This window comes from Populus alba, chromosome 17 (assembly GCF_005239225.2).
Source record: "Populus alba chromosome 17, ASM523922v2, whole genome shotgun sequence".
NCBI classification, from domain to species: Eukaryota; Viridiplantae; Streptophyta; class Magnoliopsida; order Malpighiales; family Salicaceae; genus Populus; species Populus alba.
In genome coordinates, this window is record NC_133300.1 from 14,935,068 (window position 1) to 14,959,231 (window position 24,164).

Below are 24,164 nucleotides of genomic sequence, written 5' to 3' on the forward strand. Positions count from 1 at the left end.
TCTGGCAACGTACTAGATTCATAGTATTTTAGACTTAACATGGTACTGAACATAAATATATTGAGTATAACAACATGCTAGACCAATATTATTTTAGATTTTTTATATAGTTAAATCTAATATTTTATAGATTCAGCATATTACTAGATTCACGGTGTCTTCGGTTGAACATATAACTGAACCTAAGTATATTGAGTGTATCAACATGCTAGATCAACATTATTTTAAAGTTAGTATATGACTAAACTCAAATATATTACATCTAATATTTTATAGATTCAGCATATTAGTTAACGATATGGTGAACTCAATTATAATAGATTTAAAAGCTTGCCAATTCTATAGCACCTTGAACTTAGTATATAGCTGGATATAACAATGTTCGGATTATTTCAAGTCATCAAAATGTTGAGTAAAAAACTCATCAAATATTATTACCGCAAAGGAGATTGGGACACATGTCCACAGTAAGGCTCCATTAATCAATGTCTAAAAGCTCAAAACTTGATGGTACTTGTAGCAGTTCGTGCTGTCTAAGAAGATCATGTGTATGGTTCTGATACGTTAAAACCAAAATGTAAATGATAATGGCATGGCATTGGATATATATAAATGCCCGATGGTGTACGGAAATATTGGAGCTTTTAAGGCTTGGAGAATCTAAGTTCATGTGGAAAGGTGGAGCTGCAGGGCCTGTTCTTGTGCTGCTGTTCAATGCTCAATTTTCGAAGAAACGAACATCTGCTTGCCTCTTGAGGACAAGTTCACATGTATTTTCAAGATAATCATTAAGTAACGAATTCATGCTTATTAATTTCAGATATATAGTACAAAAGTTAAGGCAAAGTCTTTGAGAACCCAAGAAAGATTCCTCGCAGATAGCCTTGGTTTTTGCACTGCTTTCTTCAGAAACATTAGGAAATTTCTCCCTGCCTCGACATTTTCTCTTTCTTTTTCGAGTTAATTGTAGCAGAACCATTTTATATTATTAAGAAACGTATAACTGAGTCATCTAATTTCACAATTTATAAGTTAATTACTTGACCAGCTTGACTATCAGTTTCTTAACAAATGAATTTGCTACTTTCCAATTAATTAATTAATGGCTGAGGTGGTTTGCTAGGGATTTACTACAGCGTAATTAGAGAAAGGATCCCTGTGAACTTTTAGCTTAATTGACACCAATATACTTAACTATCCTCAAAAGGTTTTTGGGTTTAAGAAATCTTTTTTATAATTTAAAAAAAATACTGAAAATATTAAGTTCCAACATAAAAATGCAAAATTAAATCTGAGACTTTCTAAACGACTACTAATTGTTAGTTTCTTTAAGAATACAAGAATATTTAAATTATAATTTAATTAAACCCCTTAGGTCAATAGCATCCCAAAAAGAGTTGGTGTCAGGCCACAATGCCATTTAGTATTTTCTATAATAAATAAATCTGGCCATTTATAAAGATCATAGTCTTAAGAAATTAGTTTAATGGCTAAATAAAACTCCTTTTTACATTTCTTATTAACAGGCACCCCTTTTTTTAACATTTCTTTGTCAAAAGAATTGTTTTTTAAATAAGAGCTTATAAAAACTATCAAAACAAGTTTTAATAAAAAAATATGTTTTGTTATTTTTGACATTGCACTACTCACACCTTGTCAAAGGAAAACTTTTCAAGATCTATTTTTTAATTAATCGTGCAATTATATATATATTCATGGAAATAATTATATAATAAAAATTAATAGAAATTTGAAAAAATTATTAGCAATAACTAAAATTACTTGAAATTTATTTTCATAGAATATTCATGACCAAAAACATAAAAATATCTGCATAACAAGTTTACATAGAATAATCATCAAAATAGCTGATAACCTTATAAAAAAAGGACTCAAATCTTATTCAAAAATAAATATCAAATTGGTTTGTATCTATCATTAAATATAATTCTATTTATTTAATTATTGTTATTTTTTCTTAAAATTTAAAAAAGATCGTTAATGATTGTATAAAAGGAATACTTACTAATATAATAAAAATATTATAATCTAATTTGAAAATAAATTCAAAATTAAATGGTATTTAATGAAAAGGTATCCTAAAATAATTATAGTTATTTTATTTAAATGAAATTTAAAAAAAAAAATAAGGGCTCATAAAAAGAGCCAATAAACCTTGGCTTGGTGGGCTAGCTTCTAGCCTAAAAAAAACAAGCCTAGCAAATGCAAGCATTCAAGATCAAATTCACATAACTAACCTAATTTATTTATTTTTGGCTAGATTAGGTTGTTTATCCAAATTTTTTTTTCTCTGCGCATCATTTATATTGAGAAAACGATGTGTCGTCAATTGATTGAACTTTGACCACCTTAAATAGCTAGAAAGTCGGGTTTTCAATTTCTAAAAGCTAAAAAAACTCATTTTTTAATTTTTTTTACTTGAAAATCTAAAAAAATATCCTAGATATCTTAATAAGCTCATTTATATTTTTAAATCAAGATTAAATTGGCTAAAAAAAAAAAAAAATCAACTAGAATCCAAATAATATTTTAATACCTGGCCGGAAACAATCTTAATTCTCATCATTGACATCAAGATCTGTTTTTTTTGTCATTTAGAATGTGACTACCGACCTTTTATCTCTCTGCTCTTTTATCAACTACTCTTTTCTTTATCAAGCACTTAGACTAAAAAGAAACAAAATAAATATTTGGAATATAACTACAATATCAAAAACTAAAGGGACCGGAAAAGAAGTCAAAGGAAACGCCCAATTTGAAAGAAGAAGAAGAAGATTGAGGAAGGAAATTCAAAAACCAATCAACAGTTCCTTGATTTGATTGAAGATGAGGCTGGTCTACAGCCATACATGCAGAAACAAAAGGCAGCATGGAACAGGATCACCCAGCTGATTCCCTTGGCAGCAATATTTGCAGTGGAAAAGGTCTTGTAGTTCTCTAATTGGGACACTCTCGATTTGATTAAGAAAGCAAGATCCTAATCCAATCTCATACGTAAGACTTTTGTGTTCACGGGTTGTAATTAAAGTCGGAATAGCAGAATTTTTGTAACAGAGAGAAGTTTGACTGAGCAGCTGCACATTATGAGCCATTTATTAGAGTGGCTTAAAAGGGATGGCGTCTCTATATAATTGTTAACTTGTTCAACCGGCACATCTTGAAGGAACATATAACCAAGGTTGTGTTTTGTTAATGTTTTGGAATAGAATGTACAGATATAGAAAAGACAAAAACATGTATGATTGAAAGTCATGAACATAAAATAAATCTAACTAATTTCTATACTTTCAAAACAGTAACCAAACACTACCAAAGTGAAGAACAAACAGGTGTCTGCGATGATTCCCTCTCGCCTAATTATCAAGCATCTCCCTCTTCCTTCATGTGCAATTTGTACACAACGCACAGCCAGATTATGAAAACAAAGTTTTGAACCTGGAAAATAATATTTGCAGATGGAACACGTACAGGTTGGTGCAGCAGAACCATCAAAAGCGGAGAATTTACGAGATGGTATCAAGAGTTGGAGGACTTTCCGATTTTGCAGAAATCAAAACTATATGACCATTCTTGGCTGATGCAAATGGTCAGAATAAAAGAAGCGGGGAGAAGATCAAGGAACAGAACTAAAAAGACATCCTTCCATGTAAGGATTGTGATGAAGAGGGGAGTTGATCCACTAGCGTAACTACAAAAGCATCATCATTAACATGTAGCCGTTGCAATAATAATGCCTGACGTTTTTTTCTAGAAATTATCAGCACGTGTCAGGGTGCAAGAAATGTTGCCCACCCAGAAGAGAAGGCTCTCCTTCAGGAATGGTAATCTTGAAAAACATGAGATGGTTCTAGCCAAGAATTATATGCTTAAATAATAGCTAATCAATTTGTGAGAGAACACTGAGAAGTCAGAAACCAAATGAGTAACGCAACTACAATACACAAAATGATGTCAACAAGCATATAAAGAAAAAAGCACCACAACTAATGAGCAAGGAAATCATAATCATTCAAGATGGGTAATTTTCATGTGATTTAATATTTCAGAAATGCACAAAAGCTGGAAAAGAAAGAGAATCTTAAAAATTTTCCCCAAGATATCATTATCCATTGAGTACCTATCCAAACGACTTGAGTGCAGCACTGCTCAAGCCAAAGGCATTACAGAATCTTGATTCCAAGTCATACAATCGTTAGCAGACAAGAAAACTCAGTGATATGAAATGATTCCTAGGTCGACACTGCTCAAGCCAAAGGCATCATAGAATCTTGATTCCAGGTCATACAATCGTTAGCTGATAAGAAAACTCAGTGATGTGAAATGATTCCTAGGTCAACGAATAATTACAATTTAGTATGCAAAGCCAGAGGAACTAAACTCGTCAGTCACAATCAGCCAATAGAACAACGCCTAGTTATTGAATGTTCTGACGAGAGAGCAGGGCATTGAGAGCAAGCAAGTTTCCAGCTCAATAGATGGACGCATCAAATCTTGGCTCATAGAAACAGACCTGGCTGTTGTATGATTGAAGAGCACATCCAGCAATCCAAGACCAGACCTTCTTATCCACATCATATAGAAGACCTTTTCCTTGATTCCACGATGTAAAGCAAATCAAGTTGTCCTGACCAACACACTCGAATCTTTCAGCTGATAACCTCAACAGAGCTCGAAAATACTTTGGCGGCATCCTGCTAATCTCCACCCATGTAATCTTTGCATGATCCAATTCCCAAATCCTCATACTCTGAAGAGTACTATAAAGGCCAATCCTTCCTACCAGAAACAGACGCTTCTGAGTGCCGGCTACCAGATATCCATCCAGCAAGGACCTGGGAAATCTTGCTGGAATGTGTTCCCAGTAACCAGGGTCAAGCCTATACATCATCAAACCAAGTGGTGAAAGGGTTTCCAGGTACAATCTAGAGTCACAATATGCCATCTTTGAGGAGCAAAGGTTGACTGCAGGCATTATCTGGTGAAGCGACCATCTGTCAAGTTTTGAATCATACACTTCAGTAGGCAATGATCTGTCCCCAAAAATATCACCAGTGGCTATCACTTTAAATGAGCGGTCTATTCTATCCACAACCATTATCAACTGCCTTTGCTGATTATAATGCATGCCTGGTAATGTTCTCCAAGTTTGCGTGAGCGGATTACAAACTAACGTTTTGAAAGTTAGTCCATCAAGTCCAGAAAAACAAACAAGGCCTCCTGAAGAACCAACCAACCAAAATGCCCACTGTGGCAAAAATGTAAACGGAATTCTATACCAAGCTTTCAGGGGCAAGCTGAAAACTGAACATTGTGGGGTCTGCAAGTTCTTCCAAAATGTCAAAAGACAAGGCCCGTGAGAGGGCACTTGTGAGTGAAATTTAAGAAAACAACTATCTTGGAGAATTGAATTCCACCTTTTACAAACTGAACGAAGACGAAAGATCATAAATGGAGGAACCCTTAATAAAATCTCGTTCAACAGATCCTCAGGCAACATTGCCCATATGTTATCCTCCATTTGAACATCTGGGTGAACAACCTTACCAAATGTAGCTACCGTTTCCTCATCTAAACCGCGTGGCTTGGTCTTAACCACCTTTTGCCGAGAAGGGCTAGTATTCCTTGATCCAACACAACCGATAGGACTTGTATTCCTCGACCCACCAATTCTAATTGGTGAAACTTGCCTAGGACAACCATCGTCATCATGCAAACCCCCATTTCTCAAAGAGTGAGAATTAGATACAATAGACCCAGATTCAGATGAGTCTCCAGGACTACCAACCATGGCAGAAATTCTCAAACTCAAAAAACCCAAAACCTTGATTGTACAATAGCAGTTCTACTCCAAACTCCAAATGTAAGCTCTAATTCATTGTACATGAAGCAAAAAAAAACACCAAAACTTTAAACACCAAATGATGACTTCAGGCATCAAGAAACAAAACTCATTAATCCAAACAACAGAAATTCAACAATCATTGACTACAGATTGCATTCTATTTCAGATTAAAAAAAAAAAACCTAATTTACAGTCAGATCCAGAACCTGAACAAAATCAAATGATTTCAAAGTAAATACAGAGCTAACATCAATGTGAGAACATAAAAATGAAGCTTGGTTGGTGGATTAGAAATGGGTTACCTTTAGATGCAATATATATGATACTATTTTGCTTGGTGAGGAACACCTCGACAGAACCGAAACAAGTAAAATTCTGGCAGAGAAAGAAGAGAAAGAACCCAAACTCAAATACTCTCTCAGGATGGTGTTTAATTTATTGCCACTGTTTGAAAGAAGAAGAAAAGGTTTAAAATTTAAAAATAATAATATAATTTTGGGCAAACCTAGAAAAAGTCACCAATCTTTAAGGGTAGCTCTGGTTAAATCCCCAGCCTATTTTTTTTTCTATCTCAATTAGATCCTTAATGTTTCATGAATTCTCAATCAAATTCTTGCCTTCAGTTTTAATCAACAAAATTAATTAGTAATCATGTGAAACTCAAATGATTCTTCTTTTTTCTTTTTTTTCATAAAAAGCCAATGAATCCTTTGATATCTCTTACTCGAATAACGTGACACTCATAAAATAGACTATACTATATGAAAAAATACAAAACCCTTATATATATATTATTGGATTAGAAAATAGATATAATTTTGAGTGCAAAAAACCTTCCAGTTATATTCTAAAACATAAAAGAAAGAAAATGATAGACAAGAGTGATGATTCACAAATAATTATGGTAGTATTGTTGTTAGCTTGTTTTTTGAAAAAAAAAAAAAAAGAACGAATAATTATTCAACAAAGATCACCTCCTTTTTGTATTTAATTTCTTCCAATTTGAACTGATCATCATCTTGCTTTGACTCCTGTTCTGACTGTGATCATGAAGTGACAAGCTTTCACAGTTTAAAAATGAGACGATCTTTAAAAAAATACCAAAATGTATTGGTGCTAATGGATTGGTTGGGCTCCACTACAAGCTGTTCATCTTCTATTCAAGGCTCCACTAATTTTTGTACTGGTTGTTGGTGGATATAAATAAAGGGGTGCATATAGCTGGTATTTGCAGGAGGTTTACTGGATCTGGGAGGGTGTACCAAAGATCTGACCTTCAAGTCCAAGTCTTTAGCTTGAAAAGCCTTCAAGTTAATTTAAACATGAAGTATAACTTTTGACCTACTTATTGCTCAATGGCCGAAGAAAAGGAGAGGGAAAGTGAAAACCAGCCAAGAAGTTGCCGTGGTTCAATCAGTCTCCCTCCATGTTTTCTCACAGATGCCTTAAACGAAATAGTTTTCGTTTAGAATTGTGGTATTTTCCGTTGCGAGATGGATGTTTGCATGCGAAGTAAATAAAAAACAATGTCTTCTGGAATCAAAAAACATGTTAATTTTTAGCGAAAGGAAGGAAAACATTATCACAAAGGTACCTTTACTTCCTTGTCAATTCATTCTAAACAATTAAAGAACATTCAGGGCCACCCATTAATTTATAACAGCACACCTTAACAGTGCTGAAATGCACTGTTGAGGAGCATGCAAGAGGTTTGCCCTTGTAATGAAAAGGTGTGTAAGAATCTCCACCCCGGATTCAGGGGTAGTTTTAGACAGTGAAATGCTGTGGGAAGGTTGACGACCTCTCTTGTAAGAGTCTGGGTTTTACTTACTCTGGATTTATACAGTTGACACCTGACGGGTTTAGCAGTTACCTGTGCATGAAAACAAGGGGTAAAAGTTACAGATGAAACCTAACAAGCCTGGACGTTCTTACAGCCAAAGGAAAGCACATTCAAGAAATCACGATGAGATCCCAAAACACAAGTATCTAAAAAGCTTTATGTGAAATTGCGGAAGGAAATCATTTTAATCTAATAATTTAAAGTTTTAATATATAATTTATATTATTTTATAATATATTTTTTTTAAAAAAAAATTTAGATTTAAAACTTGTATACAAGCTAATATTATTTTTACTTGATATTTTATCAAATAAATAAGAATGAATAAAATTTAAACTCATAACTATTTAGTTATTAAATCTCTATATTATAATATTCTTTCAATTCAATAATTTAAATAATTTAATTATATTTTAATATATAATTTATATTATTCTCTTAACTCTAATCACCTTTATATTAATGATTCCCGCAGAGCACAGAGATAGAAATCATTGTTTCTTGGATGGCAGACTATTGTCAATAACAGTTCCTGTAGAGAAAACATGCAGTCATTTCCGTATCAAGGCTCATACCCTAACCAAGTCAGTGGAATTATTTTGGAGGAGATCCAGGCTGAGAAAAACAATATGTAAAAAAGCTGAGCATTTTACTATTTCAACGACTATGCTACCCTTAATAAATGTACTGTGGATTCCCATGCTGTAATTTTTCCGGTCATGATTTTTTTTTATTTAATCATTTCATGCTGTTTTTATTCAAGATTGGTCTTTGTTGTTTGTTTAGATAAGCTTGATGTGGGGTTTTCAAAACAAGCATTTTGTTATCGAGTTGTAGCTTCATTTTGTAAAGAAAATGTTTTGATTTTTTTGTTTTTAAAAATATTAAAACTAAAAGTATTACAATTGAAAATTAGGAAAAAAAAACAACCCTAGGAAGAAGAAAATAATTTAGGCTTGGAAACCAAGTGGAGAATAGAGAAAAAAAAAAATTGATTTTTGAAATTGTACTGAGATCCATTACCGCCACACGCCACTTTGAAAAGAAGCCTTCACTAGATAAGTCACGTGCACCTCTCTAATATTGTAGCCTTCCTTGTACTTTAGTGTATCAATTACACAAACCAAACATTTTTTATTATTATTAATTTAATCATAAATTTCATTCCACCCGAGCTTAATAAAAAACTCAATTAGAGAGAGAAGAAGGCAAATGAATAGAAAAAACATATGGTTGAAAGTTAATTTAATATATAATTATTTTAATATTAAAAAAATTATAAACTTGAATTTATTTTTAAAAAAATTAAATTGTATTTTTATCAATTGTTCAAAATGTATTTAAATTTATTAAATTATTTTGTGTTAAATCATGATAATTCTAAAGCTCAACCTAGATGAGAAGTTGAGTTAAATGTTGTTTAAATTTTTTTTCTCCAAAAACAAAAATCCATAGTTTGAGTATCATTGTCTTACAAATGTTTTTACTCAAATCAAATTAAGACCGGCCAATTTGATACGTTATGAAATTACAGCTGTTGTTTTTTTAAAAAAATCCTCAAATCCTTACCCAACGCGCGCGGGTAGCGAAACTACTGCATTTCTTTTAGAGAGTTAACTACTGAATTTGTCTTTTATGCTCTGTCGGTCCCCAAAAAATCTTTTTAAGGAAAAATGTATAAAGAAAGAAGGAGGCTATTGAGCAATTTGGACTAGTAGAGGGATGGAATGGTAATTAAATAAAAAAGATATTTATCCGTACAACTTTATTTGCGAGAATTCTTACAAGGATTAGAGAAGCTATGATTGCCAACTCTCTATTTATGTAGGTATTCAAACGGGCTTGAATCTTTTCTAATATCTACTTTGATCTGCACTCTTTTATTCTTTTGCATGAGCAAGAAGAAAGCTTTTGTAGTGAGAGATAGTGGTGAGAATAGACAATTTTTACTTTTGATAATTGTGTATTTGTTAGATAATGATAGATTCCATGATTATTTTCTTCATTTTCTAGGGTTTGAAGCCTTCAAGTTGTTGAACAAGGGCCCAGATAATGTTGCTACTTTTAAACAACCCCCCTCCCTTTAATTATTTTACGATTGCACTTTATAACCAAACTTCTTCCTTTAGTATAAATTTAAAATTAAATAATGTAAAAATTATTTTGATATGTTTTTAATCAACTTTATCAATTTAAAAGTAACTCGATCAATTGATAAAAAAAATAAAAATAAAATTAAGAAAAATATATATGATAAAATTGGTTGAAAAAAGTTATCGATGTGACTACTTAGTTCATGTTTAAAATTAAATTATGTAACAGTTGTCGATGTAACATAATCAATTTAAATAAGTTGGTTCTTTTAGTAGAGAAGTTAATAGTTAATAATAGATAATTAATCGTGCTACACTACAAATCAAATCAGATTTTTATTGCACATAAAAAAAATATTCGGTGTTGTTAGCAAGTTTTCTAGTAAAAAAATATTAAATTATATAAAGGTTGATCCAATGTGACATATTTAACTTTGCATGTCTAAAAACAACTAGAACAGTGACTGATAAAAAAAATATAGTTTGATTAAAAAAATTTAAAATGATATCTTTTTAAAACAAAAATATTGAGACAAAAACATCTTGGATCTACTTTGACTTATTCGGATCAACTTGGGTTAACCTACCAAATCTACATTTCAAGTCATGAGATCCTAAAAAATCTGTAGAAAGCAAATAATTTTTTTATTAAGCCTAATTTTCAATCAAATCAATATTGAAGGATGAAATTGATAACAAAATTCAATTGAAAAAATGAGTCAAATCAATCTAGATTAACCTGTCAATTCTTAGTCATGGAATTGAGATAATCGCATAGAAAAAAAAATTAAAACAAATTATAAAGTTTAATTCTCAATCAGCTTAATATTGAAGGATAAAATTGAGGGAAAAAAATCAAACATGAAAAGCCAAATGATTCGAGTGACCAAACTCGTTACTCGAGTTATGAGGCCGAAATAACTTCATAGAAAATAAACTGAAATAAATTATAAAGTCTAATTCTCAATCAACCTAATATTAAAAGGATGAAGTTGAAAATAAAATAAATAAGAGAAAAAAAACCCGAGACAACTAAGTTAACCCCTAACCTGAGTTACAAGACTGTGATAATTTCATAGAAAGCAAATGAAAAAAATATAAGGCATAATTATCAATCAACCTAGTGTTGAATGATTTAATTGAAAAAAAAATCAATTAAAAAAATATCCTGAGTCAATTTAAGTTAACTTGCCAAACTTGAATTATGAAACTGGGAAATAAATCCAAAGAAAAAAATAAAAAATATATATATGAAATTAAAATCTTGATCAATCTAAGAAGGATGAAATTGATTAAAAAACCAACTCTAGCTAATTCACAAAACATCGTGATCTTGATCATAAACCATTATAGCCTCATAAAAATAAAATAAAAAGGAATATAAAACCAAATTCTCAATCAACTCAATATCAAATGATGAAGTTGAGAAAAAAAATAATCAATTACAAAAACAAAAAAAATAACTTGTCCAATAATCAATTAAAAAACAAAAAAATATTTTGAGTCAATCCAAGTTAACTTATCAAATCCCGAATCATGAGATCAGTGATAACTTTAAATAAAAAAAATAAAAAAACAATTATGAAGTTAAAATTTCAATCAACCAATATTGAATAAAAAATTAAAAAAAAAAAAACTCAATTAAAAAAATGACCCAAAAAAACCCAAGTTAATATGGTTAACCTGCAAAAACATGTGATCTTAATCATGAGATAATGAATAGCCCTATAAAAATAAAATACATAAATATAAAATCAAGATTTCAATCAACATTAAAATATAAAATCGAGAAAAAACAATCCATTATTAAAAACAAATAAATAATCCGAACAAGCCAACTTAAAAACTGTTAAAAAAAAACAATAAAACAAACCTCAAAAATACCAAATTATAAAAGGATAAAAAATCATTGCTACTTTTATTATAAGTTAACAAACATTGAAAATCCACGAAGCATGCCATTTTTTTAGTAAATAAAGGTAATTAGTTAATAGTTAATTGGTCCTTGAGCTCCTTGAATCCCAGAATTAGAAGGAAAAAACGAAAGAGTATTGAGCATCAAGTTCCCATATTTTTTCCAAGAAGGAAAACAATTCTCACTAATAATTGAAAATTAAAGAAATCAAAAAAGAAAACGGGTTAATCTCAGTAGATAAACTCCTTGTCCAGAATCTGTGGTCCTTCCTATAAAGCATTGATGTCATTCCTTGACGCGGATTAAACTTGGTTGATGAACTACCTGTGAGCAGAAGCATCATGGAGCATGGAGCAGACCTTGGATTCTGGAAACTCAACAGCCTGTCTGTAAGAACAGTTTCAAGATTGTCGGTTTGTCATTGCAATTTGATTGTACAGTAGGCGGGAGCTTTCAAAAAAACAGGTTGTACTTGTGCTTCTGCTTAGAGATTCATAATCATAGGATCTGGGCGTGCAGGTAGAGTATCCCTTGTCCTGTTTTACATAAAGACAGGAAAAACAGCATCCGTCTCTGTCGTACTGTAATGCCATGAAGAGTTTATAATATTTTTATTAAATAATAATATAATATTTTTATTAAATAATAATATAAATTATTGAATTGAAATTAATTTTTTAATATTATTTATGTGGTTTAATGGTCAAGTAATTATGAGTTTAAATTTTACTATTTATATTTATTTGATAAAAATTAAATACAAGATAAAATAAATATATGTAAATTTCAAGTTCAAAAGGCTTTCACTTGAGAAAGGTACGTTAGAGAATAATATAAATCAATATCTTATAACCTCATATAATAGCTTATATTATTGGGTTAAATTAATTTTTTGATAATCTTACCAGTTGTCAAGGAGATAATATCTTTCATCTTTTATTTCTTATGTCTACAGTATTAATTGGTTGATTATTATGATTGATTTATTTTCATAAACTAATATATATATGTTTTGCATAATTCAATAAGATAAGATAAAATAAATTAAACAAAAAAACCTTATAATGCAACCCAAAATATTACCGGGAACATAATGTCCCGTAAAAGCAGCTCTTCAAGGTTGGCTCCATATATACACCTTTTGGTTGTCAAAATTGAATAATTGTAGTGATGATGGAGGAGGATGAGACAGCATGGACCCTTAATTTGGGAGTTTCAACTCATGATTGACTCAACAAGGAGCTTATCTAATCATCCATCTTTTAGTTCTCAAAGTTGAATAATTGTGGTGATGATGGACAAAGATGAGACAACATGTACCCTTAATTTGAATCCAGCTAGGAATTAATTTATATACTCTAAGAGTTTGATTTGGTGATTAAAAAAACATGTTTTTATTTTTAACTTTTTAAGTTTAAAATCTTAAAGCCAGCACTCGAAAGAGCTTATTAAATCTTTTGTAAGAGATGTGTTTTTTTATATATATATATATATAAAATCGTACAGAAAAGAAGATTTAATTTACGGCTTGTTTGTTTTCGGGAAAGTAGTTTCTGGAAAATCCATTTTCCAAACTTTCTGTGTTTGTTTGTTATTAGGAAAGTTGGTCAACGGAAAAACAATTTCCAGTCAGCGGAAAACACTTTCCGGTCAACGGAAAACACTTTCCAGTTAATTTTAGTTCAAAAAAAAAAAAAATTAACTTGGTTTTCAGGAAAGTGTTTTCCTTTTAACTGTGTTTGTTTTCCGGAAAGTGGTTTCCGGGAAAGCACTTTCCAAACTTTCTTGTGTTTCTTTGCCAGTAGGAAAGTTGGTCAATGGAAAACACTTTCCAGTAAAAGAAAAATTTGGCTTGGTTTTCAGGAAAATGTTTTCCTGAAAAATTTGAGGGGAAAACACTTTCCGGAAGTTGTGAAAAATTTAGAAATGTCATTATTTGCTGATTATATCAAATTTGATCCTCAAACTTTTGATTGCTATATATATTTTGTTTTGAATATTTATTTTTTCAATTTTCATCTCTTAAAATTTTATTTTTATATTAACTTTGGTCCTTATTTTTATAATTGCTATTTGCTTTTTTCTTATCATTTTTTTATTGAAATTTTTTATTTATCAAATTTGATCCTCATTCTTTTGATTGTTACTTATTTTATTTGAAATAATTTATGAAATGTTGATTATTATTATTTTAATTTCTTCATTTTTCTTTTTTTTTTTAATTTTTTTAGATTTGATCCCTATTATTTTGATTATTATTTGTTTTATTTGAGATAATTTATGAAATTATATATTTTTTTTCAATTTCATTCTCATTCAACTTTTTAATTTGTAAGATTTGTTCTTCATTATTTTAATAAACTTGAGAAAAATAAAATATTAATAAGTTATTTTCCAACTCATTTTCCATGACATAACCAAACACTGGAAAGTGTTTTCCAGGTTCATTTTCCATAACACTACCAAACATCGGAAAATACTTTCCTGGAATTCACTTTTCAAAAGGAATTCATTTCCTGCATTTTATCATTGAAGAAATAAAAGAAAAGAAAAAAAAGAAGAAGAAGAAGCTTGTCTCTAAATATTTAAACATTATTTAACTTGCACCGGTCAACTATGATTTTGATTATTTTTTAAATTAGTTTTTATTCATAAATATATTAAAATAATTTTTAAAATAATTTTTTATATTAATATATCAAAATGATTTAAAAATATCTAAAAATATTAATTTAAAATTAAAAAATAAAAACATTTTAAATTTTTTCAAAACACTTAAATAATTTTTTCAAAATAATATCAATTTTTTTTGCTAAAAAATAATTTTTTTTATATTTTGGATTGTTTTGATACGTTGATTTCAAAAATAATTTTATAAAAATAAAAATAAAAATATTATTTTGATGTATTTCAGAATAAAAAGTACTTTTAAAAATAACCACAACTACATTCCCAAACAAGACCTAAATATTTAAATATTAATTTAGATAAAAAATAAAAAATTTCAAAAATTTTTCAAAAATATTTTTTGAAAGATAAAAAACAAACATGGTCTTAATTTAGATAAATAGGATCTATAAGTAATTAACATCCATAACAAAGGAAAAACCAGGAAATCTATGTGGTTAAATGACAATTTCTCAATATTAGTCTGCTCTCATAATTTGATCAAATTTTCGAAGTTTATGCAAGACCCGTTCAGAAAAAAAAAAAAAAAAAAAGAAGAATATTAGGCCAATCTATTCCTAATATCATGCCCCTCCATAATTGTTAAACGAAGACTGAGAAATTTGTGACCCAAGCGGTTTTAATCTGTACCTGAAAAAAATAGTAATCTCTGCAAACTCCATTAACTTGGCGGATGAACCTCTAAATTATTGTTTATTTGTATGTTTTAAAAGTATTTTTAAAAAAAATTAATTTTTTTTTAATTTTTTATTAACTTCAAATTAATATATTTTTAGTGTTTTTAAATCATTTTGATGTGCTAATATCAAAAATAATTTTTAAAAAATAAAAAACATTATTAATATACATTTTGACATGAAAAATTATTTAAAAAATAACTGTAATCACATTGCCAAACAAACTCGCTATACTAAAACTATTCAAGTCAACATGAAAAGTAATATTGTTTTTATAAAAAAATAATCAATATGATTTAATTAAATGACTCATAAATTAGCCTAACAATTCAATGGTGTAATTTTTGTTTCTTAAGTAAAAAAGTCATATGTCTAGAATAAAGATATTTTTATTAAAATAATATATTTTTTTATATCAATATATTATAATAATTTAAAAATATTAATTTATTTTAAAAATTTAAAATCTTATAAAACAATGGTGTAATAGCTACCCTTAATCACAAACCCATGATTTAGAACATATTTGTTTTTGAATTTTAAAAATATTTTTTATAATAAATACGCACTTACTCTTCACTCATTCAAATAGTATCATTTGAAAGGCTGAATGACGCACCATATGTGGCAATTGGCAATAAAGCACACACAAAAAAAAAAAAGAAAAAAGAAAAAAGAAAAAAGAAAAAAAGAAAGCTAAGACGCCGTACCATGCTTCGAAAATATAATGCTTACGAGAATAAAGAGAACAACCTAAAAAATCCCATCACAAAAACATTATAATGTTGACGGACCAAACCATAAGGCCACTTAATTAAAGCTGCTGGCAAAAGTCCCCCGAGAAACACATCATCCCCTCACCTCTCCCCACAAGGACACGTGTGTTTGTCCAAATTTAACATCACCATCACTGTCACAGGCACACAAACTCCATCTTCCTCTCCATCTCCCCCGTTTCTATAATCACACGTGCTTCCCTTCCTTTTTCCTCGCCGGAATTTCCTCCCCTTTCCCTCCCCCAAAAAACAAACCCTTTTTCCTTTCCTTTGCTCTCCTTTCACTATCTCCCCAGCCAAGCACCCCCTAACTTAACTTGTCAAATCAGATTTGATTTTTTCCGCTGTTGGATTGTAACTGAATCTAAGTAGCAGTACTCTGGTTACTAGTTCTACTTTGTTATCTTAATGGGGGCGGTGACATCGACGATGGCGGCGAAGTTCGCGTTTTTTCCGCCGAGTCCGCCGTCGTATGAGTTGGAGGAGGAGGAGGAGGAGGCGGAGGATTGTGGGAAGAAGTTAAGGATGGTGATGGGGGTATCTGTACGTAGTAACAACAACAGTAATAATACTAATAGGAAAAAAGTTGATGTGTTGAAGTTGGAGACGAAGAGAGGGAATCGGGTGGTGGCGGTGTATTTTAAGAATCCTTCGGCGTCGTTGACGGTGCTATACTCGCATGGAAATGCAGCTGATCTAGGACAGATGTATGATTTGTTTTGTGAGCTCAGTTTGCATCTCCGTGTTAACTTGATGGGGTCAGTTCACTTGGTCAAAGCTGATACCATTTATTTTTTTTTTAAAAAAGAAATGCGAGCGTTGATTTTTTTTTTTTGAGTATTTATGCAGGTATGATTATAGCGGGTATGGGCAGTCAACTGGGAAGGTACAGTGTTTTGATTAGATTTTTCTTTTCTTTTTTTTAAGAAAAAAAACTGCTTTGGTTGGTGTTGTTGCGTTTGGTTGCTGAGAGAATATAGGGAGAAGAGAAAATTTGTTCTTGTTTTTGGTGGGATTGGTTTGGTCTCCGGGAAAAGGGGAGGAAATGAAATTTTGGAATTTGATTTTTTCTTGTTGGTATTGACTTGTTTGGTTTTTGAGAAAATGTTGGGTAGAAAATAAAAAATCCTCCTTTTTCTTGGGAGATTTGTTTTTTTGCATTGTTTGGCAGCTGATGGAAAGAGATGAAATGGAAGGTAATGAAATTGGAGAATTTTATGGGTTTATTTTTTTTTTTTTTTGAATTTTGGTTTGAGAAGTTGAACAAGTCATATAAAATATAATAGTAAACCAAATTATTGTATCCTCCTAGTTGATTGACAATTGTTGGACTGCCAAAATGACAGTTGGATTTAGTTGTTAAGGTTTCTTGAAGCTAAATGGGGTCTTGGTTTTTTTTTTTTGGAATATTTTTAGTCTGGCGCTCTTTTGAAGACATCTGAACTGTTTGTTGTGTCACTGTTCTTTTTGGACAGCCAACTGAGCAGAATACATATGCTGACATAGAAGCTGCATATAGGTGCCTCGAGGAGAAATATGGGGTGAAAGAAGAAGATGTTATCTTATATGGACAGTCAGTCGGGAGTGGACCCACTTTAGATTTGGCAACACAGTTACCGAAGTTAAGGGCTGTGGTTCTTCACAGCCCTATTGCTTCTGGTCTTCGTGTAATGTATCCAGTGAAGAGAACTTATTGGTTCGACATATACAAGGTATTTTTCACCACTGAATGCTCATCTGCAGAGCTTTGATGTCTTGAGTATTTTCTCTATTCACAAGTTAACTGCATTTTAATGGTTGCTTGCTTTTTTATGTCACAGAACATCGATAAAATACCTTCGGTCAATTGTCCTGTACTGGTTATTCATGTGAGTATTTCTTTGCATTGAAAATGATGGCTAAATTCTGTGATATGTTTCTGATGTTTTGGCTTGCTGCTATAATGCTTCTTCACTCCATCGTCCTTTCCCATGAGGCCACACTGGCTGGGAAGTACCAGATGCATGGTTTGTGCACAAAAGACAGAAATTATATTAAGTGAATAGCCTAGAAATGCAATCATGAAGTGAAATTGTTTGTAATAACTTCATGTTTACACCAAAAAATCTCACATTTGCTTATTCTGGATTACACTTTGGAAAGTTTTGAGCAAAAGATCCATGGAGCTGGCTATATTGTTTAAGAATAGGGTCAGGTAGGATTTATTTCAATCAAAGCAAGACTCACCATCCATTAAAATGTTTGAGTTTTCTTGGCAAAAAATCAATAACTTACGAGAGAACGAAAGAAGCTGCAAGAGATATTGAGTTTAGAAGAATGTCATCATAATCTGTGAGTAAATCTAGGTCTTAATATCACCTCTAACCATCTTAAATTTTAAAGACTAATCACCAGTTGTCTAAACATGTTTATTTCTTAAAATTACAGTTTTCAGAATAGAAACATAACGTTTCTATCAGATAGTACACTCCATATTCCATCCTCTGGAGAATGTGGTGACACCAAAGGAGAATAATTTGCTTAAAGAAAGGACAATGAATACCGAAATAAAGGATGAAAAAAAACAAAAAAACGATGTGGAAATGCAGTAAGAAAAGTATCTGTTGAATGCCAAGAAGATTGATGAAGGTGACAAACTCTTTTGAAAGGCCCAAAAAATTGAGGATAATCGATTGAATGGAACTAGGAGATGCTGCTGTTTGTGTAGTGAATATAATGCAGGTGAGGATAAAAAAAAGAAAAGTCGACACAGAATATACTTTAAACTCATATGGTGTATGAACAAAGGTACTTTAAGACCAGCACAGGCTCTGCATTATATTATTTTGGTGCATGAACAAAGGTACTTTAAGACCAGCACAGGCTCTGCTATAGTATTTTGGTGTACAGTTTAAGTGGTTGTCTTATAAGATAAATGTGCATGTTAGTTTGATAGTTGACTTATGTCATCCACCATGATACACAATTATGCATAACTTGTCCACCATAATGCACAGAACTTGTCTCTTTCTTTGGATAATGAAACTGAAGGTTCTACTGTATAAAAGTGTCATGGTTACTGGCATGCAACATTCTGTCCAAGTTTTTTTTCAAGTTTACTCTCTGTTGATTGCATTCCTTTGTGATTTCTGTCTCTTGCAGGGAACTGCTGATGATGTCGTGGATTGGTCCCACGGTAAGCAGCTTTGGGAGTGTTGTAAAGAGAAGTATGAACCGTTATGGGTGAAGGGAGGGAATCATTGTGACTTGGAGCTTTTCCCGCAATACATCAAGCATCTCAAGAAGTTCATTTCAGCCATTGAGAAATCATCTCGTCTGAGAAATGTTTCTGGGCCCATTGTGGATCAAACAGAGGATCATCGAAAGAGCACAGATTTTGGAGAGGCTTCTATATCAAGCATAGATCAGAGAGAGAGGTGGAGGCTAAGTGCTGAGCAAAAAGAAAAGCCTAGGTTAAGCATAGACCACAGAGAGAAATCAAGATTCAGCACTGATAGGAGAGAGAAATCAAGAAAAAGCGTGGATTGCCCTCTAAGAGAGAGCAATGGTCCATACCAGAATGAGAAAGCGAGGAATAGCATTGATCGGTAAGCTAGCTAGGAGTTCCTGTTCCCCATTCATAGCATGCTTTTCTTTTGTTCTTTTATCCTTTGTGACCAACATGGTGGCATGCGCATGCGGTTCTGCTTTTTCTTCACTGATGGTTGAATTCTTCTGGTGGCAGATTTGGGGGCATGATAAGATCTGTTGGTTTGTGCAATATTGATTGTTTCAAGCCCACGGCGACAGCCATCTGAAGAAAAAGAAATGTCAATACGCAGTTTAAGGTTGTATTTTACTTCAATTATTTATTTGGTTGATGGGGTTGTTTTGGTGATAGTCAAATTTTCCACATAAAAATAGGAAATCGATCTAAACTGAAAAATTATATTTTTCCCACTTTTAACATCTCCAAGTTTAGAAGCATCTCTCTGCCCAACCCCCAATCCCCATAGGATGCATTGCAATTTACTTTTGATGGATTGTGAAGCAGAAACTGGTCTAATCATGCCGCAATTTAATATTGCATAGCTTTTCTTGTCATTGTTTGGTTTCTTCACAATATCTCCTAATAATCCTATTGAAAGAACTTTGAATTCTCCCCACAAAATGCTGACTTTCTTTAGTCTTCATTGGTGAGGGAATTCAAACTCTAACCATACACTTGGAGAAGGAAACTGCCATCTTTTTAGGGCTAATTGGATAGCATCGCCTTTGGTTTTCTGCACATGATAGCGATCACAATTGTGAAAAAGGCAGAAAAGCTATGACAATGACGTGATGATGCCTTTAAGTTACAGAAGGATTCTCAAGTAAAACTGACTTTCTGAAACTAAAATGTTCTATTTTTTATCTAATGATTTTCCTTTTCGTGGTAGAATTTTGCCTCCATGTTTTTTACCCTTTTGTGATTTCCCACGGTATTCATGTTTTGTGATTTTGCAGTGCTATCTGTTACAAATCATTTTCCAATTCATAGGTGTTTGCTTGTTCTGGTCAGGAGAATAAACTGCTATCAGAGAACTGCTGGTTCATCTGCTCGGCTGTTGCTACTGATAATTACTTTATGAACTTGTCAAGTATTGTATCCTTTCCATCACTAGTTATGAATCGTTGTGCTGTTCAGGGAAACTTTAATTTTTTTTTTACTTAATTAAATAAATTTTCATTTCGTATATAGTAACTCAATTTTTAAGATAAACCCCAGCAAAATATATTTTAAATGAGATATAATTTAGTAAGAGAAATGGGAGATTACTTCGCTTGACTTCCTAGTCACATGGGAATTTTCAGAAATTCTTTTTGATAGTGAATTCTCAGAAATTCTTTCAATGCAGTATGCACTATCCTATCTAGGATCCTCCTCTCCCCATCGCCGAATCAGATTTAGAAAATAAGTTGCAGACTTACTTTCAGTGCTTCTTGCAGCCATCTTCACATAAAAAGGGTCACAGTGAAATTTACAATATATGCAGCATTGCTTCCCATTTAGCATCAAATAAAATAAAATTGAATTTGGATGAAACCCAGATCCAGGGGCATCTTGAAATGAAATCCAGTCAAATTCATAGCATTAGTTAACTATCTAGTATAGATAGCTTGAAGGTATTAAACACTTTATGCTTAAAACGTTTTATCATTAAAAAAAAAAACGTACGAAAATATCAATTACCAGTTAATGGTTACTTGCATGCTCATAGTTAAATTTAATAAAATTTAGTAAATGAGACAATTGCAGGGGACTCTGAGGAAAAGGAAACCCCTGTGCATGTGCAAAAAGACTGCACGCAGCAGCAGCTCATGTTGAATGTTCTGTTCATCAACTGAAAGGAAAGGGACCTCTAATCTCAAATAAAATTTTCAAAATCAACAAGATCGAGAAGCACAGGAAGCATTAAGATAACCATGAATGCAATGAAGGTTATGACAGATTCACCATAAATCTTTATTGCAAGATATAGGCATTAAGTGCGGCAAGACAAGGCAACAGGACACCCCACCAAAGTACAGAAGACTCTATGATCAATCTAGACTGCAGGATAAAGAGTAACTCTCCATGGACCTACCTCCCAGAAGAGCGAATCAATGACTCTTTCATTCATCACGCAACCACCATGACAGAGTCATACTCGGGACTTGCAAAATAAACGAGAGAAAAGCACATCATTCTTCCTAGAACTCGGACTCGGTATCCTTGGAGACAATCAGACGAAGGGCTCACCTTTCTTCCATATCTGAGAATCCTTTCTAACTTGTATGTCCGGATATATTAAGAAATTGTTTTTATAGTGTTTTTTATTTTGAAATATATTAAAAAATATTTTTTTTTTTATATCAGTATATTAAAATAATTTAAAAACACTAAAAAAAATATTAATTTAAAAATAAAAAATAAAAAAATTTATTTTTTTTAAAAATGCTTTAAAAATTAAAAAAAAAAAGGAGCTATAGTGCTTTTAGGACAAGAGCCACTTCCTTCAATGCACTCGAGCTTGCTTCCCACAGAATTCCTATATTGCTCGGAGCAGGAGTAACTGTGATCCCTCATTCTGAGCAACAGCAGCCAGATAATTCTTCTTCTTGACAGCCTCTTTTGCAAAATCTTTTCTAAACACCATTCTACATTGATTTATATTTCTTAAATAATAATATAAATTATATTTTAAAATTTTATTTGATAATTTAAAATATTTAAGTTAAAATATTTCTTTAACGATAATAAAAATCATATTTTAAATCTTATTTAATAGTTTAAAGTGTTTGAATTAAGATATTTATTTGATATAGTAATAAAATTTTGGTTTGTTAACCAAGTCATTATAAATTTAATTTTTATCTCATCCATTCCAAGTAATAAAATTAATGTGAGATTTTATAAGTTTCATGCCTAATAACTTTTCTTTTAAGATTGTTTCCTAAGCTGACCCAGTAAGTAGACCGAGAAAACACTCCAGGTTTACCTTCATCTCATTGACAAGAGTTTCATGAGTACTTGAATTCCTATTCTCGGTTATTGGTTTCTCCTCTCGAAATGGTGAAGCGCTTTTTGGAATGGCATTTTCTTTGCTGGATGCCTTTGCTTTCTTCTCCATCTCACCTGTAGACATCGCAACACTCACCTGCTTTTGAATGTGGTGGCGATCTGCCCTGAGAGATGTGTCGGTTTGCCTCTGAACGTCATCATCATCTTCAATCTTCATTGTCAACCTCTTCCTTCTTGTCAAAATAGCCATGAGTTGGCGACAAACATTCCTCATCAGAAATGTTTGCATTCTTTTTTGTAGAGCTAGCTTTTGCATGGTCATCCTTTTAGAATATCCTTTATTTTATTTTTTTTACCTTTTTTCTTCAGTTTCTTCTGCTCCTCGTCAGCATCTTCACCTTCCTTCTCAGCCTTCCTCATTGCCTTTTTATCCTTCAATCGTTTTTTTTGTTTCAGAAGGATTCTTCACAGTGAAAGTGGTGAGCTTCATATCAACATGTGACACAAAACCACAAACAACACACTTCAACTGGATCGTCAGGCTTTTGGTGGTGATTATCTCAGTCCCAGAGTTTCCATAACCATAACACTGGACATATTTCTTGACAATGTTTGTCTTGATGCTTTCCTCGGCCCTTGATCTGGTAATCATCTTGGGCATCTTGATCGCAATAAAGCAAACTCACAAAACAAATTCACTAATGTCACTGAATGCATGCAAATGCTGGAATTCAAAAATTAGGTAGCAGTTATGTTGTTTTTCCGATATTCCTGAACATGAAAAAACTCTTCTTCTTTAGTCAGGAAATGTTGAATCAGCCACAACCATGAAGGTGACGAAGCTTGGAATAAGCTTCAAGAAATCCTAGGATCTTTCTCAAGCAAAAAAAGTTTCCTATATAACATTGGAGACCCTCCATGCTTAAATTAGCAAGATTGTGGGAGGAAAGAAACTATAAATGCCATGTATGTTACGTTGTTGGACAAGAAGTAGAGGAGGACTAGTGGGATAATTTTTTTTTTTTTTGTATAAAAAATACAAAAAAAAAAAAAATCTAAGATCTAAAAGTGTTAAGTTTTTCTGCAAATCTATATTCAAGAATATTGGGTTTGGCTATAACGCCTTACCCAAAAGTAATATTTAAAATAATAATAATAATAATAATATTAAACTTGCATGACTCAGTGGGTCTAGCTCCAATACCAAACCCAATAGCCTTGGATGCGGATCTGGCTGCAAGGTCATGTCATAAAAGTGTGATAATTAAATAAATTAATTAAAAAAACCTATAAAAAGAAAAAAACTAATGAAGAAAAAGAAAACAAATCTAAATTAATTGGGTTAACCTGTCAAACCTTGGATTCGTGTAATGAAAGTTTGATAACTAAATAAAAAAAAAAATTGAGAGGTTAACCCAAAATTAACTGGGTTAACCCATCAAACCAGGTTACAATTAAACCCGGGATCCATGTCATGAAAGTCTGATAACTAAATAAAAAAAAATTGAACATTAACAACCTAAACTAAATGAAAAAAATTAATTAAAAAAAAAACAAACAAAAGACATAAGCCTGTTACTAATGAGGAAAAAGTAAAAAAATCTGAATCAATTGAGTTAACCCGTCAAACCTGGGATTCGTGTAATGAAAGTTTGATAACTGAATAGGAAAAAAAAATCTATGGGTCAAATGAAAAAAAATTAACAAACTAAACTAAACGAAAAAAATTGATTAAAAAGAAAAAAAACAAAATAAAATTCAGGTTAACTCGTCAAACCCGAGATCC

At 31.6% G+C, this 24,164-nt stretch overlaps 2 protein-coding genes and 1 pseudogene across 5 annotated transcripts; 1 reads left to right on the plus strand and 2 right to left on the minus strand.

Annotated features, from left to right (window-relative positions):
* Window positions 1-4,016: 4,016 nt before the first annotated feature.
* Window positions 4,017-6,547, minus strand: LOC118042734 (F-box/kelch-repeat protein At5g15710). 2 transcript variants are annotated; one of them, XM_073405660.1, is made up of 2 exons: window positions 6,166-6,547; window positions 4,017-6,069 (listed from the first exon to the last, which is right to left on the minus strand). In XM_073405660.1, the coding sequence occupies exon 2, from the start codon at window positions 5,807-5,809 to the stop codon at window positions 4,490-4,492; it is 1,320 nt and encodes a 439-aa protein (XP_073261761.1). In that variant the 5' UTR covers window positions 5,810-6,069; window positions 6,166-6,547; the 3' UTR covers window positions 4,017-4,489. The 2 variants fall into 2 exon arrangements, with proteins under 2 accessions (XP_073261761.1, XP_034906349.1); XM_035050458.2 differs by having other exon boundaries at window positions 4,017-5,888; window positions 6,166-6,546.
* Window positions 6,548-15,887: 9,340 nt separating this feature from the next.
* LOC118042735 (uncharacterized) lies at window positions 15,888-20,823 on the plus strand. 3 transcript variants are annotated; one of them, XM_035050461.2, is made up of 7 exons: window positions 15,888-16,613; window positions 16,705-16,741; window positions 17,331-17,567; window positions 17,676-17,723; window positions 18,997-19,442; window positions 19,580-19,682; window positions 20,375-20,823. In XM_035050461.2, the coding sequence occupies exons 1-6, from the start codon at window positions 16,264-16,266 to the stop codon at window positions 19,650-19,652; spliced, it is 1,191 nt and encodes a 396-aa protein (XP_034906352.1). In that variant the 5' UTR covers window positions 15,888-16,263; the 3' UTR covers window positions 19,653-19,682; window positions 20,375-20,823. The 3 variants fall into 3 exon arrangements, with proteins under 3 accessions (XP_034906352.1, XP_034906350.1, XP_034906353.1); XM_035050459.2 differs by having other exon boundaries at window positions 15,889-16,613; window positions 20,341-20,822; XM_035050462.2 differs by having other exon boundaries at window positions 15,889-16,613; window positions 20,396-20,817.
* Window positions 20,824-22,310: 1,487 nt separating this feature from the next.
* LOC118042747 (eukaryotic translation initiation factor 5-like) lies at window positions 22,311-23,039 on the minus strand (annotated as a pseudogene).
* Window positions 23,040-24,164: the final 1,125 nt, after the last annotated feature.

Excerpts from the sequence above, each read along its gene's own strand:
- LOC118042734 (XM_073405660.1), bottom strand. The coding sequence starts at position 5,809 with ATGGTTGGTAGTCCTGGAGACTCATCTGAATCTGGGTCTATTGTATCT.
- LOC118042735 (XM_035050461.2), top strand. The coding sequence starts at position 16,264 with ATGGGGGCGGTGACATCGACGATGGCGGCGAAGTTCGCGTTTTTTCCG. Across the intron at positions 16,614-16,704 it reads CTCCGTGTTAACTTGATGGG|GTATGATTATAGCGGGTATG; the intron begins GTCAGTTCACTT and ends GTATTTATGCAG. Across the intron at positions 16,742-17,330 it reads ATGGGCAGTCAACTGGGAAG|CCAACTGAGCAGAATACATA; the intron begins GTACAGTGTTTT and ends CTTTTTGGACAG.